The 16,217-nt window shown below is 48.5% G+C and overlaps 1 protein-coding gene across 1 annotated transcript in view; it reads right to left on the reverse strand.

Annotated features, from left to right (window-relative positions):
• Positions 1 to 7,558: 7,558 nt before the first annotated feature.
• Positions 7,559 to 16,217, reverse strand: part of SLC45A3 (solute carrier family 45 member 3) — a 41,465-nt gene continuing 32,806 nt past the window's right edge. Inside the window, exons 4-5 of the mRNA XM_074977447.1 lie at positions 15,927 to 16,192; positions 7,559 to 8,492 (exon numbers count right to left, since the gene is read on the reverse strand). Coding sequence (XP_074833548.1) covers positions 8,052 to 8,492; positions 15,927 to 16,192 — 707 coding nt within the window. The 3' untranslated portion in view covers positions 7,559 to 8,051. The remainder of the gene's footprint in view (positions 8,493 to 15,926; positions 16,193 to 16,217) is intronic.

Below are 16,217 nucleotides of genomic sequence, written 5' to 3' on the forward strand. Positions count from 1 at the left end.
AACCGCCCCGCCCCGCCGAGGGCTCGGCTGCCTCCCCGGCAGCCCCATTGGTGCGCGGCCGCTGGGGCTCGCCCGGCCCGGCGCAGCGTGGCAGAGCAGCTCCACCCCCGAGCCCGCTTACTCCTGGCGTCATTAATAAAAGAGGGTCATTAGGGGCGCCCCTCCCCGCTAAAAACTCATCACCCCGACTAATTACCAACGTGCAGCGGGGCTGTGCCCAGCAACGCTCATGCTCCAAAAATCGGCTAGTCTGTGAGGACACAGGAGTGCTTGTTGTTCTGGGGGCTGCAGCTTCCCGGGGCTGCCCCTCTGATCATTCCAACCAAGCAGCCCTGGAGCACCGGAACGGCTAACAAATGTAATGTAATGAGCTGAATGAGCTTCCATGGGTAAGACCCACGTCTTCAGAAATAACATTGCTATTCTTTAAGGTGCTACAGAGCTGCTTGTTTTTGTGAGGCTACAGACGGACAGGGGGACCCCGCTGAGACCACCTACCAATGAAAGGCTGCAGAACAACCATTGGCATGATAGGGAATTTGAATTATTCCAACAGCCAAGAGGCTATTAATTAACAATCCAGAGATCATAGTGACTACCTAGCAGTTAACTGTAATGACAGGATAAAGCAACACCACTGTCACTGAAGGGCAGTAATGAAGGAGTTAATTAAGGAATAGGGGGAAAATAAGGGTCATAATAGGGTCCTTAGAGAATCAGACCAAAGTGCTTGTCCCTTGTCAGCCAATAAGGACCAGTGAGGATAGCTAAAGGCCAGATTTGTAAAGGTCCCTAGGCACCTAAAGGTGCTGATCAGTATATGGTGTGATTTTCAGAAGTACCTATGATGCCTGAGACCCACTTGAAATGCCCCTGGATACCTAGCTGCACTTTTAGGCAACTAAAACACCTTTAAAATGGGGCAAAAGCAGTTCCAGCAAGTCACAACCCCTTAGTACTCAGGTCCAGGTAGGGGAGACCCCTCCATACCCTAATCCTCCCACCCTTTCATTGAGCAAAGTCCCTAAGGATGGACTGAAACACTAGGAGGACTGGGATCCAAGCTTCCCCAGTCCAGAACACTTTCAAGATACAATAACGGGGTCTCACGTTCTTCATACAGGCATGTGGGGGGTACACAGATTTCACCCTGTCTGACATTTCTGTAACACCCTCCATCAAAGCCCTGACAATATGATGATGTGCACGGGAGCGGTTTTGTACACTGGCTGGGACTTGATCTGAGCGAGAAATCCTCCTACCTCACACTCCAAAAGGCCTTAAATCAGAGCCATTAGCAATGGGTAAAGCCAGCAATTTAAATGAAGGGGAAAAATACTAGAGCCTGATTTAGGGGGGAGATGTTTAAAGACCCAGATGTAGGCTCTTTCGGGGCAGGATGGCACCTAACAATTCTGTTTGCTCACAAGTGAAGCAACTTGTTAAAGTAACAATGAATTAGCGCCAGAGCAAGGTGCAGAACCAGGTAGTCCAGATTGCTCCTCCCTTCTAGTTACACTACCTGTAGACATGGGCTTGTTTCAGAGGCTACTGTTCCCCTTTGTCCAGTTTCATGAGACTCCTTGTCTTGTCACTTGGCCCAGATCCCCACAAATAATTGGAAGTTAGGAGACTAAATACCTTTGGTGGTGTGGACTTTTCTTCTAAAACATCTGCATATGACACAATGTAATATCCCATGTCTACAAAGCTAGGGTGGTGGACTCATGACTGGTCTTAATCTAGCATTTTCTATGCCACCCAAAAGCATGTTGCAACCTTCATCCTTTCTTCTCCAAGCAGCATGACCCAGCATGTTCTCTCCTGGAAGCTTACAATCCAGTATTGACTTGTATCCTGGTTTGTCAGAGTACCACCATGGTCCTCCTGAGAGACATTCCTCTCACGCAATCTATTAATGTTCCATTGCCTCTAATTTACACTGGGAACAGCCCAGATTTTGCCAAAAGTTAAAGATCATGTTCTAGCAGGTAAGAACAATTATGGGTGTATGGAGTTTGAAACAGTTTTTCACTTCAATACACATTTGCTGAGAGGACAAGCTGCACAAGTTCTGTCAATGTGTAAATGAAACAGATCCTGCAGGCCTCTGGCAGAGGTAGGTACTGTTTTCTCAGGAACGGTGTTTTGGGTTTGAGCCTGTGTCCATTCCAGTCACTGGGAAGCACTTCTCTACCTTAATACATGGACTCCACATCTTTTTTTCTCAGAGGTTCAGTCCATGCTTTGTGCTTCCCATTTCCCACCTAGAGCTTACAGCTTCCTTCTGTATTTGGCGATGGCTTTGCATGTTCCATGCTTGGGAGATAACTTAGCAGCACGATCATTCCCTGTGAGGAGCTAAAGCAGTCTGCATTGTTGGTTCAGATTTGTGGTTCCCTGTGGCCTATGACTTTGTGTTGCAGGTGTTCTTCTGCCCCAATTCTATCATCTGGGAAGGTTGGGCTGATAAAGGTAACCTCTGTGTTGATTTTGAATGCTGACTTAGTGAATTACAGGGAACTGCAACAGAGCTCAGCCTCAATATGTGCTAATTTCTGCTCCCTCTGGCTTGTTCTTTTCTGAAGTTGGGGAGTGGTGTGTGTGTGATTTTCTGTCCATGTACCATGGGAGAGCATCATAACATCCCAACACTGAGTCAGTCAGGTGGCTTATGACTTACACTCTGGTACTGCAGGTGGGGCATAGGTCATCTACAAGTCTGCCATCCAGTAAATCAAAAGTGTGCAAACATAGCTCAGGGTTTCTTTATTACACCTTAGTCTCATTTATGAACCTAGCTTCACAGCACAAAGAGACCAAAACAATTTTGTCAGTTCTGGAAGAGAAAAACCCATGCCCAGCACTTCCAGGAAGCATGCCAGTGCCCCTTGCTCTCCCTGGATATCAGCATCCAGGGATGGGTTTAACAGCAGCAGTAAGTAGCCAACATCTTGCTGCTTTGACCCACACTTGAGTGCTGGGTAGCAGCTGCCTTATTATTCCAGTAGAACAAAATTCACCCTTATGCCTATGGACCACTGACATCCACTGCAGCTCCAGTGTGTGAACTTAGAGGACAGAGAGGCCTTCTGTTCTGACTCTGCCCTGGACTAAACTTCACCCACTCTGTGTTTTCTTGCAACCTGTAAAATAGGTGTTGCATGCAGGGCTGTCCCCTAGCTAGTCATTGGATCCAGTCCTAGAGCTCCTTACTCCCAAGAGCCACACATACTTACACAGCCTGCTCAACCCAGTCAGCACTACCTCCACTAGCAAAGGTTTGTAAGCTCAAGCCCTGTTTAGGGTCCCACTAAATTCATGGACTTGACATTTTTACAAGTGTAAATTTCATGATTTGAGATATTTACATTGGAGTGTTGTAATTTAAGGGGTCCTGCCCCACAAATGACTTGTGGGCAAGGCACTAAGTTACTGTGTTTGCCCTTACTTCTGCTGGCAGTGCCACTGCCTCCAGAGCAGGGGGAGCTGGAGGAGCAGCAGCTGTTGGGGGGGGGGCTCCCACTTCCAGTTCCAAAGGCAGCAGTGCAGAAGTGAGAATGGTACGATAGGGTATTGCCACTCTTAGTTCGGTGCTGCTGCTGGCAGACAGCTGCCTTGAGAGCTGGGCACCTGACAAACAGCCACTCTGGCTGCCCCCTTCTGCAGACAATGTATAAGAGTGGCAATATGGTGACCCTCCCGCCCTGCATTTCCCTTTTAGGTCAGGCCCCTCAATTTAAAAAACAATAGTCTCCCCTGTAAAATCTGTATGGTATAGAGTAAAAGCAGGTAAAATAGCAGATTTCACTGGGGGCGGGGGGAGGAGCGAGAGGAGACCAGATTTTACAGTCCATGACAAGTTTTTCAGGGTTGTATATTTGCTAGGGCCGTACCCATGTTTCTCCCTTGCAGTAAGGAGTTGAGTGGAGCCGCCTACACAGCCTGTAGAGGGGCAGGAATCGGAGAGTGAGTCTGAACTGAGAATAGAACACGCCACATTCCAAAACACTCATCTACTTGGGAGTAAGCGGCCCCCAGGCCCAACCAGCCAAGGCCCTTTTGTGAACTGCACTGGGCATGGAATCTGTACCTTCTGATGCCTGAATACTTCAGCCATCTGGCCCTAAAATGATTTTTCAAAAGGGGGAGTGCTTGTGTTAGTTTAAGACGATTGTCTCTCACTAGGTGGAAGCTGCATTGCGTACAAACCACAGAGAAAACCCTGAAAGGAAAAACACACCGTAGTGCCCACTGCCCAAAACAAGCACGCTGACAGACTGAAGCGGAATCGGTTTTCCTCCAGTCTCTGAGAACACTGCTCAGAAATGCACTTACCAGCCAGGGATGCAGTTTTCAGAAGTGAAAAGAGACCACCCAGTTGGGGACAGAAGGAAATGATTTGGTCATAAAACTGCTAGCACCATCTGCTGGTACAAACAGAGAATGCAGGCAAGTCCACCCTCCGCAGTTCTCCCCATGGTCCAAGTCTAATTTACAGCTTCATTAAACACAGATACCCGTAGTGCAGGGAGTAGCACAGGAAGCAGGGCCAGAGCGTTTAGCAGGTGTAGGGGAACATAGTGAGGAGGGATGAAGAGACTGGAAATTATGGGGTCCGGTTAGTTTCCAAGTGTGGGCTGCTTCCATGGACTTTAACCCAGCACCAGGGAAAAAGCTGTCAGGAAGGGAGGCAGTCCTGACACAAGTTGATGGCAACCTCTTCTGCTGGAAAAATTGGGGGTGGAACACAGTTTGGAAACATAGCAGTCCAAAACGTGGGTGGCAAAGGAATCTGCAGCCCATTCTGCCTGAACATAGGTTTGAGCACGATTACTGCTGCTGTATAAATATGAACAATCAGCTAGTTTGCTCCTTAGGACAGATGACACCCTGTTTGCTTTGCCAGTGCACTGTTGCAGGCTTGCATTGTGGCATATGCTGCACTCTGAGCTACCACAGATTGTTGGGCACCAGGATAGGAGTTTGCACTGTCTTCATGGTGCTGGTGGATCATCTCCCATAATTCAGCCCAGAGCAAAAAGGAGGTGGACACACTTCGCCAGAGAGTAGGAAAATATAGTCTTCATTCATCCGGCCTCCTCCTCCCCTGGCTGACCTCTCGCTCCATACATCTTCCCACACAATCAGGCCACACACAGAAGGGCAGCACCAGACTGAAGGAGAGATATGGGTCCCTGTTATATCCAGCCCACTGACGTCCAGGCTGGAAAATCTGAGGAAGGTTTCTGGCCCATCTCCTGTTCTCAGCAGCACAGTTAAATTCGTGACACACAAAATAATCCAACTTAAAAGCTTTTTATTTTCATCATTAATAAAGTTTACAATGCCCTCCCCTTACATTTTACAAAATATTTACTTCTCTGAAATAAATAACACAGGAAACACATTACAGACAGTGTATCTTCCTGAAAGAAAACAGAATCAAAACATCCTTCCCTAGACAGGAGATTCACCAGGATGCATTCTTATGCATTAGAAGTGAAAGCCCCAGACCTTTACTCCTCAGACCCAACAGAACCGAGGGTGTTCCCTTTAAATATCCTTGGAACTACCAGGAAGGGAGAGGCATCACAAGATTCCTCAGTAGGAGCACGGATGGACCTGCTTCCAAACTTGGTGGAGTTCCTCAGCTCTGCCTGTCCTTGAAGGACCAGTGGCTGAAGCGGGAGGGTGTAATTTGCGACCTAGAGAGATTTTGACCTGTACACACAAGTTCCTTCAGCGGCAGTGCCTGAGGCGGCTCTTTTATCCCTGTGTAGACATACCACATGTGTGCCGACTGTCCAGGCAGGGCCAAGGTCTTTCCATTCCCTCAGAAACAGCAGTTTTCCCTCATAGCGATGAGCCGCAACTCAGAGAGGCCAGGGCTGTTGGGAGCTGAAGCCATGGCTAGTTCTTGGTGTGCACTCCTCCCTCTTTCCCCCCAGCTCACCCACCATGCCACCTCCTGGCATGCAGCCCAGCAGGGAAAGGAGAAAAGGGGTGGGGCTCTACTCAAGGCCCTGCATGGGGGAAATCTGGACTCTTGCTGGCAAGCTAAACGTTAAATAGCTCCTCCCTCAGACTCCCACAGGGCTGAAGAGGGAGAGAGCAACCTCTCAGCCTTTTCACCATCAGCAAACCCCACTGCAACTCTGAGCTGGCTGAGTCTGCCCCTACATGGAGAGCTGAGGAGGCCAGAGTCTGCTCTCACTCAGGTCAGAACTGGGGCAACTGGAACCCCACCTGGAACCAGGTGGTGCAGATCGAAATGAAAGTTAGCTGCGGAGTCAGAAGTTCTGTTGCTCAGTCACTTTCCCAACACCAATGAAGGAAACACAACCACCTCCCCAGAGACCTTGGCTACAAGCAAACTGCTTCTTTTGCCCAGTGATCTGCCCCCTCCTGGGACTGGCCATATCAGGGCACGACCGTAGAGACAAAGGCTACGATTTAAGCTGGGATGTGTGTGTTTAATCAGGGGCTAAAGGGAGACTCTGGGTTAAGATCTGCAGTGTTTATTGTTCTAGGCAGTGCCTGCCTGATACCTGGGCACATTACAAGCGGGTCTTCACTGCTCCTCCTCCCCTTGGCTGTTCTGCAGCATTCAGACACGTGCCCCAGAAGTCCCCAAATGCCCACATATCACTATCTGCAAACCTGCGCGCAAAGGTAAGCATTTCAATTCATACTTTGGACTAAAGTAAATGGTTTGCAGAAGTGCTGAGGCCCCAGCTGCTCTCAGTGACTTTAAAGGGTGTTGAGCGCTTTTGTGAAACCAGGCCACTTACGTAGGTACCCAAGAAGGGCCTTGGTTTGAAAATCTTGGCCAGTGGTGGGCAACCCGCAGCCTGAGGGCCACCTGTCACCCATCGAGGTTCTATTTGCAGCTCACAAGACATTTTGTTTACCATTGCCCGTGCACGAGGTTGCCTGATTCTGCTGGTTTTCATCCACACTGTTTTTTTCCTAGTGGTATTACAAAAGTGACATGATCATAAATCAGGGCCCATGAAGCAAGATGAATGCTGATTAGGGGTGAAAGTAACATAACATTTGTTACAGGTCCTGGCCTATTGCAATCTGAGTCCTTGCCAGCTCCTTCCATAGCTCCCTGTTGGCTTTTGCCGCAGCTCAGCCGGCTCTCACCGGAGCTGCGCACCCGCTTTCTTTCACCTGATTACACATGACATTGTGAGAGCTGTGTGCTCCCTCTGCATCTAATCAAAGCACTGCTATGGTTCCATCAGCACGCCACACAAATCAGAAGGGAAAGTGAATGCAGCCTGGTGTGCAGCTCTGAGAAGGGCTGCAGAGCTGTAGCAAACCCAGCTGTCCTGAGGAGAGGGTAGCACATCCACTTGTTAAGCACATCCAGTTATTAAGTGTGATGGGATGATCAGCTCTGGACAGAGCCAGGCTCTGCCCATTCAACTCCAGCACTCCCGTGCCATGCAGGACTGGTTCCAGGCAGCTCTGCCAGTGCACCCGAGTCCTGACCTGCAACCCCCCCATTCCCACCCCCTAAAGCTGTCTTCTGCCCGAACTCTGTCAACACAGCAACCTCCCGCCTATCCCCCAAATATTACAGTGTGCAGCCACCACCAGTCCAGGAAGGGATTTAGTTTCAAAGCAGGATGAGGCTCACCACAGTAAGGCAGGATTTGAACTGTGTCTCCGTAAATGAGAGGAGGAGCCGTCTCCCCTCTGGGTGCCTCTGCCTCCCTTCCTTAGGGGAACTGCCCAGAAATTTAACCCTGGGATTGAAAGGAAACTCTTCTCCTTTTCACTTCATTGACCCTTTGGAAACTCTGTGCAACACATCTCCTGAACAAAGGCACCAAGGGGCGGGGGGACACTGATGGTGGGAGATGTAACAGCCTGGTGCCCTTTGTAATACACCCAGCAGCTTCTTCACAGCCACGTGCCCCACAGAAACAGCATGAGAGGCAGGAAAGGAGGTGTGTGCAGTGGGCAGCCTGTCTTATTAGACAGTGTCAGTGCACACGTTCGTACCAGCTGGCAGTGTCCCACATGAGGTTGTACTGTCACACTGAATACTTGGCCATATCGCTTTTATCAAAGACGACTTTGGTTGCAAAGTAAATCGCCACCAAGCCAAGGCCGGCGGCAAACCCCATGTAGGCAGTCACTGACTGTGTAAGCTGCACAATCGACCCCATGACGAGGGATGGGAGAACCTGAGAAAGGAGGAAAGCACTGTCTAAAATGGCCAGGTCCAGGCAGATCCCCCGACTGGCTGGTGACGGATCAGAGTCTGCCGCCCTCATCATGAGTGAGACCTCACAAGGGGAGCCCACGCAGAGGGCTGAGCTGGCAGCTGCAGGGGAGGAGGTGAAGAAGCCACCAGTATGGCCATTTTGGAAAGTCAGCTTCTGGCTAGTGAGGGGACCTTTAGGGAAGCCAGATTTCTTGTCCAGCTGAGCAGCACCTTCCTCTTCCTTGTTTTTGTACTTGTGCAAAAATACCTGAGAGACAAAATAAAGAGAGGGAAGGTCAGAAACTGCACAGAGTGGTGAAGTCCTGTCGTCTGCTCGCTAGCTTGGTGCTCAGCTGCAGGGACACACTTCTAAGTCTGCCAAAATTTCCCCTGGCTTCAAATTGTTCCAGTCCAATGAAAATCCCCAGGCCAGGTGTGGTTAAAGGCTGGGGAGATCTGCAGCAAGTCTGAGGCGTGGCAGATGGTTTCCAGCAGCTGGCAGAGTTGGCAGGAACTTCTTTGTTAGGCTTCAGACTCAAGGTGATCTTGCCCTGCTTCGGTAGCCTGGCTCCAAGCTGTCCCTTTGTGAGTTCGTGTCATACATCACCAATGCCTGGGAGTGTTTACAGCCAAAGCCAAACCCGACTCTGCCATCCAGAGTAGTTTTGCTCTGAGCCTTGAGAATCACTGGGCTCCCAAATCAAACAGCATCACGGGCCCAATTCTGCTCTCACTCAAAACAGCACAGCTCCATGATCATCGATGGCCCAGCTCCCAGCATACCCTAATGGGAGAGGAGAACATGGTCCCAAATATCTCCCCTTGAATCCCTCTGAGTAGAAAGTGCTCCATTACTAAAGCCCTCCCCATGCTCAATGCCACCACAGCAGGCCATGGATGAGCTTGCTTCAGCGAGACCGAGTTACACAGTCCCCCAGGGCTACAGGAATCCCTCCATGAAAAGCAGCTGGGGTGGGTGGAGTTTGTTAAAATGCAAAGAGCAGTGCACCAAAGCCACTGATCTAAGGGACTCGACACTCTCCTGCTGCAGCAAGGCAACTGGAGAGCAAGTGAGAGTCTAACAGCCAACCCTGGCTTTGGAAGCTTGGGTGACGCTCACGTGTACTGACAGGCACATGCTGGATGGTGGATTTGGCATTTTTTCAAAAAGCAGCACGCTCAAGTTCTACTCTCAAGACTGGATCACAGGTACGCAAATAGGCAGTTGTGCATTAGTGCAAATAAGGAGGCAAGTAGCCACACAACTGAAGTGCTCAAATTTTCAAGCAAAGGCCATTAAGCCTTGTCTACGCATGCAGTTATTCGGGACTGGATATTGCACTTCAAAATTCACATCCTACCTTAATCTGAATTACCTTTCCATCGCACAGTCTTGCCTATACTACAAAGTTAGGCCAGCTTAAGTTAGGGCAACCTACAGTGACTGCAACAATTAAACTGGCTGTTGGTGCCTACACTGCCCTCCTTCTGCTAGTTCATGTCTTCACCAAGATCACTCGCATTGACTGAAGTGGAACTCCCTATTGCAGGACAGAGAGCTGAAGCCAGAAGCTAAATACTCAATGACAGCAGCCATGAAACTGACAAGAACGTCAATTTCACTGCTGGTAGGTTCCCTGCCCTGAAACTGAACACCTGCCAACCTCCAATTGTCAATCCTGGCAGCAGGATAGGCACTCCAGCCCTGAACTTAGCATCAGGCGGACAGTTCAGGCCAACGGTGCCAAGCCCACCCTTTCCTTCCACCCTTTGTCTGCCTGTCTATTCATGCTGTAAGCTCAGTGGAGCAGGCTTTCTCTCTTGCTGAACACATGTACAGAGCCTAGCACAGGAGTCTGCAACCTGTGGCTCCAGAGCCCTGTGCGGCTGTTTAATGGTGTTTTTGTGGCTCCAGATACTATAATTGCAAAGTTTAAAAAAGAAACAAAAACCCTCCTGATTATTTTCAATGAACACTGAATGTCTAAAAGCCCAACAATGAAGTCATATCCAAATAGCAAATGCTATGTGATCTCAAAACATTGGATAACTCCCCATCACGTTCTGCAGAGAGAGAAGGTTCGGGAGTGAAAGTCAGGAGGACAGTGGTACAAACACACAGGTAAAGTGGGAGGAAACAGAATATATAAACAGTTTGTGAACAGCCTGCAGTAAACACGTATCGTACTACAAGGTCATTGGGTGTGCACTGCTCTTAAACTAGGAGTTACAAAAAGTCTGGTTTGACATTGTTTATTAAGGACCATCTCATATTCACATGCATCACAGCTCTTGAATTTCTGAATATTTTACCGCATTGGAAACAATTGCTCTTCTTGCTATTTTGGTTGCCAACCCTTTGCCTCGCGCCATAGGGCCCTGATCTCAGCTGGACCCTCTATGGGCTACTGTAATAGAAATAAATGAAACTCCTGCCTTGAAGTTTCAGGACATCTGTGCTTAGACACAGCCCATGCACTGTAGCTAGCCAGGGATGTATTAATCGGTTCTCCAAGGGATGAGATAAAGCCAGACAGGAGAAAGAGGGTCTGGTTGAGAGAAGAGAATTTTGTACCAGGACTGCAAAGTGTTGGAGCTGTATTGCCCCAAGTACCAACAATACCTGCTTTCTACTCACAAGGGAAAGGAGAGAGGGAGCATTATATGAGCATACGCCAAGGTATGCAGGCATCTCTGCAGCTTCTGTGCCTCAGCCTCCTCTCAGTAGCCAGCAGCACCTAGCACACACTAATCCTCCTGAGATACAGTATCACTAACTACTTGCCCATAATGTTGCCGCCAGCCACGGCTTCAGCTCTGCAGTGCATCAATTTCAGAGTCAAGCGAAGAAATTAAGCTGGATAAGCAGTGTTCTCTCTAATTTTTAACATTCATGGGCAGAATAAATTTTGTTATGCCCACCAAGGCATGTGCAGATGTGCACCTCCAACAGAATCACATGCTGCCCATTGTGGGTGGCTGTGGGCACTCTGCTAATCAGCTGGGTGGTGCCTGAATCTCTCCTGGGTGTCTGCCCAAACACTCAACTTATGGGGAACACCACTGATAAGATTGTCGGTCTCCAAGAACCTTTTACTGAGACTCAGAAGTGAACAGCTTTACATGGACTGTGACTTGCAATGAATTTCCCCAAGACAGCACTTGTAATAAAGTGTGTCAGTTCACTGGTCTTACAACTCAAAGCCAAGCCACCTGAATCTCACATACAAGTACAATGGCCAGGGAGTAAACAATACTCTCAATTTACACCTATCTCATCAAGGTTAGAGGGACTCAGAACTGAAGTGGTGCAAAACCCAACACAGAAGAGAAGTCAGTCAAAATCAGAGAGCACCAAACTCAGAGAGCTCCTCAGAGCTCTAGACACATCATAACCGATGCAGGATGGTCCAAAAGTCCTACTCACATACTCCAATGGCACATGCCACGTTTCCTTGCTCTCTCTGACCTGGTCTGAATTAGAAGTTTAGAGGAATTCTTACTTATTCTAACCCCACCACATGTGCATCCTAGTGTAGACTGAAACAAAAGCTAAAGGCACTACAAAGTTAGGCCAACCTACATTTCATCAACCTACAGCCACTGCAGTAGTGAAATCAGCTCTCTGTGTCCCTACTACTCTTCTGTAGGTGGCAGGCTTTCCTGTAAGCTGGGAACTTACACAGCCGCTTTGATGAGATTCAAATGCCATCCAGCTCATTAGAGGAGCACCTGCAGCTAGGTTTTCTGTTTCTCTTGATGGTGGACATATGAACATACCCTGGTGCACAGAAAAAAGTTTATTCTGCACATGAATGGAAAAAAATAGAGAGAACACTGCTTGGCACTGTTTGTTTGTTTTTTTTCCCTGAGCACTGTTATGCTGCTATTCAACACCTGATCTCTAATCAGCAGATTACATTATGGGCTTTTACAGCTCGACACCCAAATATCCATTATATCATGTAGGTGCTACCCAGAAGTGGAAAAGTACCCAAAAAGTTACTTGACTACAAGTCACCAGTGTTCCTCCAGAAAACTACATGAGTAAAAGTGTATACACACATGGCACACCTTGACTGTGCTCAAGTATCCAGAAGTGAAAGCAGCACGTTTACTCAAGTAACTTTTTGGGTACTCTTCCCACCTCTGGTGCTACCATTGTTTCATTTTTACAAGCATTTCCATGAGGCTTTTGTGAACATCTGTTCCATGCCTTCAACAAAAGACATGTCCTCCACCACACCCCTCTGTTAATGTTTCCTGTAACGTTTTTTCATCCATCTGCAGAATAAATTTTGTTCTGTGCACTGAGGCATGTGCAGCTGTGCACCACCAGTAAAAATACAAGCTGCCGGCTGGGAGTGCTCTGCTAATCAGCTGAGCGGAACTTGACTCTCTTCTGGGTGGGAACACTGATTGGCGGTGAGCATTTTCACCAGGAGAACTTTGCACAAACTTAAGTGGAGCACTGTGGGGCACTAACAGCCAGCTCCCCTCAATCTGCATGGGCCTGATAGCTGTCCCTGTCTCACCCCGAGTTAGATGAGTTGAAGTGATGCTATGTTTAGTATGTGTTAAATGCATCGTGCCTCATCTATGACAGACATTCAAAGGCATTTGTTAGAATCTCTGTGGTCTCACAAGCATGGTAGAATGGAGGGCATGCACAAAAAGAGACCAACTTACACAGTCCATGGGAGCAGCATCAGATGAGGTTAGTCTCACAGCTCTCACTAAGATTCCACCCAACGCTGGAGGGGTGGCTGTTAGGCAGCACCCTTTCACTGACTCACTCCAGGAGGAGAGGGAAAGAGAGGGGTGGGGGGAAACAGGAGAAAAGGAACGACAAAAGGCGACAAAGAAAAAGAATTAGAACAGTGAAAAAAGAAAAAAACACAAAAAGAAAGGGGATCCAAGACGACAGCTGATTTTCTGCAGAAGGATTTTTAGGGACCTACCTTCTCTCCGGTCCCATTGTAACCGCTGTTAGGAACAACAAGAACTCCTGTGGCGCCTTATAGACTAACAGATATTTTGGCGCATGAGCTTTCATGGGCAGAGACCAACTTTGTCAGCTCGCTTAGTCTACAAGGTGCCACAGGACTTCTTGTTGTTTTTGAAGATACAGACTAACTCAGCTACCTCTCTGATATGCTGTTAGGAAGACAATGGAAGCGGGAAGCGGGGGATCTCACAGCTAGTCACAGGGGTGGCTCACGGATGGCATTTCTCCCTCAGCCCTGTGAGGAAACAGAAGCAGGGCTGACAGCCACTGGGGGGCCCAGAGGCAAATCTGGGGGTGGGAGGGGGAGCTCCCTGCCCAGGGAGCAGCTGGGCTGCAGATGGAAGGTACAGGGCCAAAGGCCCTTATCATAGCCCAGACCACAAGGCTGGGCTCCCCCTGCAGCCCTCAGAGCCACGAGCAGAGGCACTGTGTCACTTGGGTGGCAATTCAAAGAGGCACAGAGCTCCCAGCCATGCTGCTGCAGTAGCAGTGGCAGCAGCCAGGAGCTCCAGGTCTCCATGAAGCACTAGGCACACTGTGCCCTGGTGTAATTACCCCTCTTGCCCCTCCCATTGGCCAACCTCAGCAACAGTTAGACCCCCTCCCTTCACTAATCCCTGCCTGACAGGAAAACCTCCCTCCCAGAGGGTTTAATGTTTTATTGGCTGGAGTAGATCCCCAAACCTGGAATTTTGAAGAAACCAAAGTGGAACAGGTCCTCCAAACGCATCCCTAGTTTGATGGGTGTCCTAGTGCCTGCTGGCCTGGGCTGCTTGGAAACAGCCAGCATCTGGATGTCTGCTGTAAAAGCTCCTAGTTCTTTTGATTCATAGCACATTGCCTGCCGTGGGGATGAAAGCCACACGCCACAAGTCACAAATGGGATTACAGTATGCGAGGCTCCAAGTGCTGTGGAACAACAGTGGCCTCACCAACTACTGTGATTTTATCACTGTGACGCTGTGTCCCTATATGTTTTATGGAAATGTGCATATTCATATGTAAAGCACAACTCCAATATCCAATAAAATTGGGGAATGTGGCCTATCATTCAAGAGCTTGTAATCCCTTGAACATGTGCATGTATCATTTCTGTATGTGAACTTAGAAATATGAAATGTAAACCTGTCTATTGATCAAGGTGTGCTAGTGAAAGCCATTACTGATATATAGGAGACTAAATGGTCCAGTGCACACGACAATTATCTGTGAATAGTCTTATTTTTCCTGTAAGCCTCAATGATGTTTGGTCCTGTCGAGACATGTGATCAGGTCACCTAATGCTGGAACCCATTTTCCATAGAGGTGAGAAGGGCTGAAGGTGAACACCAAAGATTTCCAACTGGGGCAAAATCTATTTATAGGCAGGGAGCCAAATGAAGGGGGAGCTAGCAGTTGCAACACCCCTGCTTTACCATCAAATTGACTGAACAGGGAGAATGATCAAGGCCAAGCTAAGAGACTGCCCAGCTTGTGAGAAAAAAAAAAAAAAAATCTCTATTACAGAAGAAACAGCATGTAACAAGTTTAATTGCGTCTGAAGCTTTGCCAGCATGCTTTGTTTTATTTTAAGCTTGGTAACCGATCTGTCTGTCATCACCTGCAACACATTAAGTCCTCCTTTTACACTTAATAAAATCATTTTTATTTATTATTAAACTCAGTGTAAATTATTGTTACCTGGAGGGGGAGAGAGGAAAAACAGCTGTGCAAATCTCTTTTTTATTGATAAAGGGAGTGAACTTTATGAGCTCTCTCTGTGTAAAAAATTTTTATACAGAGTAAGACAGATTTATTTAAGCTTTAGGTCCCCTTGGGGTTGTGTTCCTGGATGTTGTCAACAGCCTCATAGTTGAGTCTTCCCAGAGCTGAGGTGCTGTTAGTATCTGTACTACTCTGCAGAGGGGCTGTTACCCCAAATCTGTGCCTTTGCTGGGGGAGACCAGAGCTTCTGGCTCACTGGCAGAGGTGGGTGGGGCGCTGCAGAGGGCATGTAGGCAGGATCAGTGGTATAGTCAGCAGTCTCAAAGGGATCTCTGCGACCCAACTTGTCACAATCAAGTCTCAACATTGGGTGTTTTTCTTAAAACCCCCTACTCTGGTTTCACTTCAGACACCCTCATGGTTATGGACAAAACTGTGAAAGAGAGAACCCTAAATCTCCCCTACGATGAGGCAAATAGCAAATCCAGCAATTGTAATTTATTACTTCCTATCTCATGGCTTTTTCCGGGACCTGACTCATGATTTTTGACATGGCAAAGGTGATGGGGTACAAAAAGTACAGGGACCTCTTGGGAGCCTGGACTGATTTCCACACAAGCAATTCAGAATGTGGAGGACATGGGGCACTGACTTTACAAATAAACATTCCTAGGTACCCTGCCCCAGTCAAAGCATGATGGCTGTCCATGGGCTGGCAAGTAGGGAGTGGCTAGGATATGGGATTTTTGGTCTTTCAACAGTAGTATTGGGTCAGATCCAGATCCTGGTTTTGTTCAAACATCCAAGACGAAGGGGGTTCAGGTAAGAAGCCCCATTTGCACTGCCAGGCACATACGACACCTCTTGTACTTGTACGCCTGTGTTTCTTTCAAGCCACTGGCTAAGCTGTGCTGCAAACCCACAATGTGATTTCACCCACACGGCAGAACATCCCCCCCCAGCCCCTGCCAACCCAGAAGCAGCCCCCACCTGCTTGTCATGGTGGTACAGCGAGGCCAGCGTGTACGGCAGGATCTGGAGCGCAGAGAAGGTGAAGCCAGTCAGGGCAGCTGAGATGGTGACGATGAGGATGCTCTGGGAGAAGCACATGATGAAGGCAGCCAGGGGGAAGAAGGCCACACTGGCCAGGTAGACTGCCCGGGTTCCAAACTGCTTCACCAGCCGGTCCATGATAGCTGAGCAGAAGATTGAGATGACACATTGGAGGAATAGGCCCAGGCTGCCCATGCGAACACCTGAAAAAATAAACGCACACATTGT

The sequence above is a fragment of the Carettochelys insculpta genome, chromosome 26, assembly GCF_033958435.1.
Source record: "Carettochelys insculpta isolate YL-2023 chromosome 26, ASM3395843v1, whole genome shotgun sequence".
NCBI classification, from domain to species: domain Eukaryota; kingdom Metazoa; phylum Chordata; order Testudines; family Carettochelyidae; genus Carettochelys; species Carettochelys insculpta.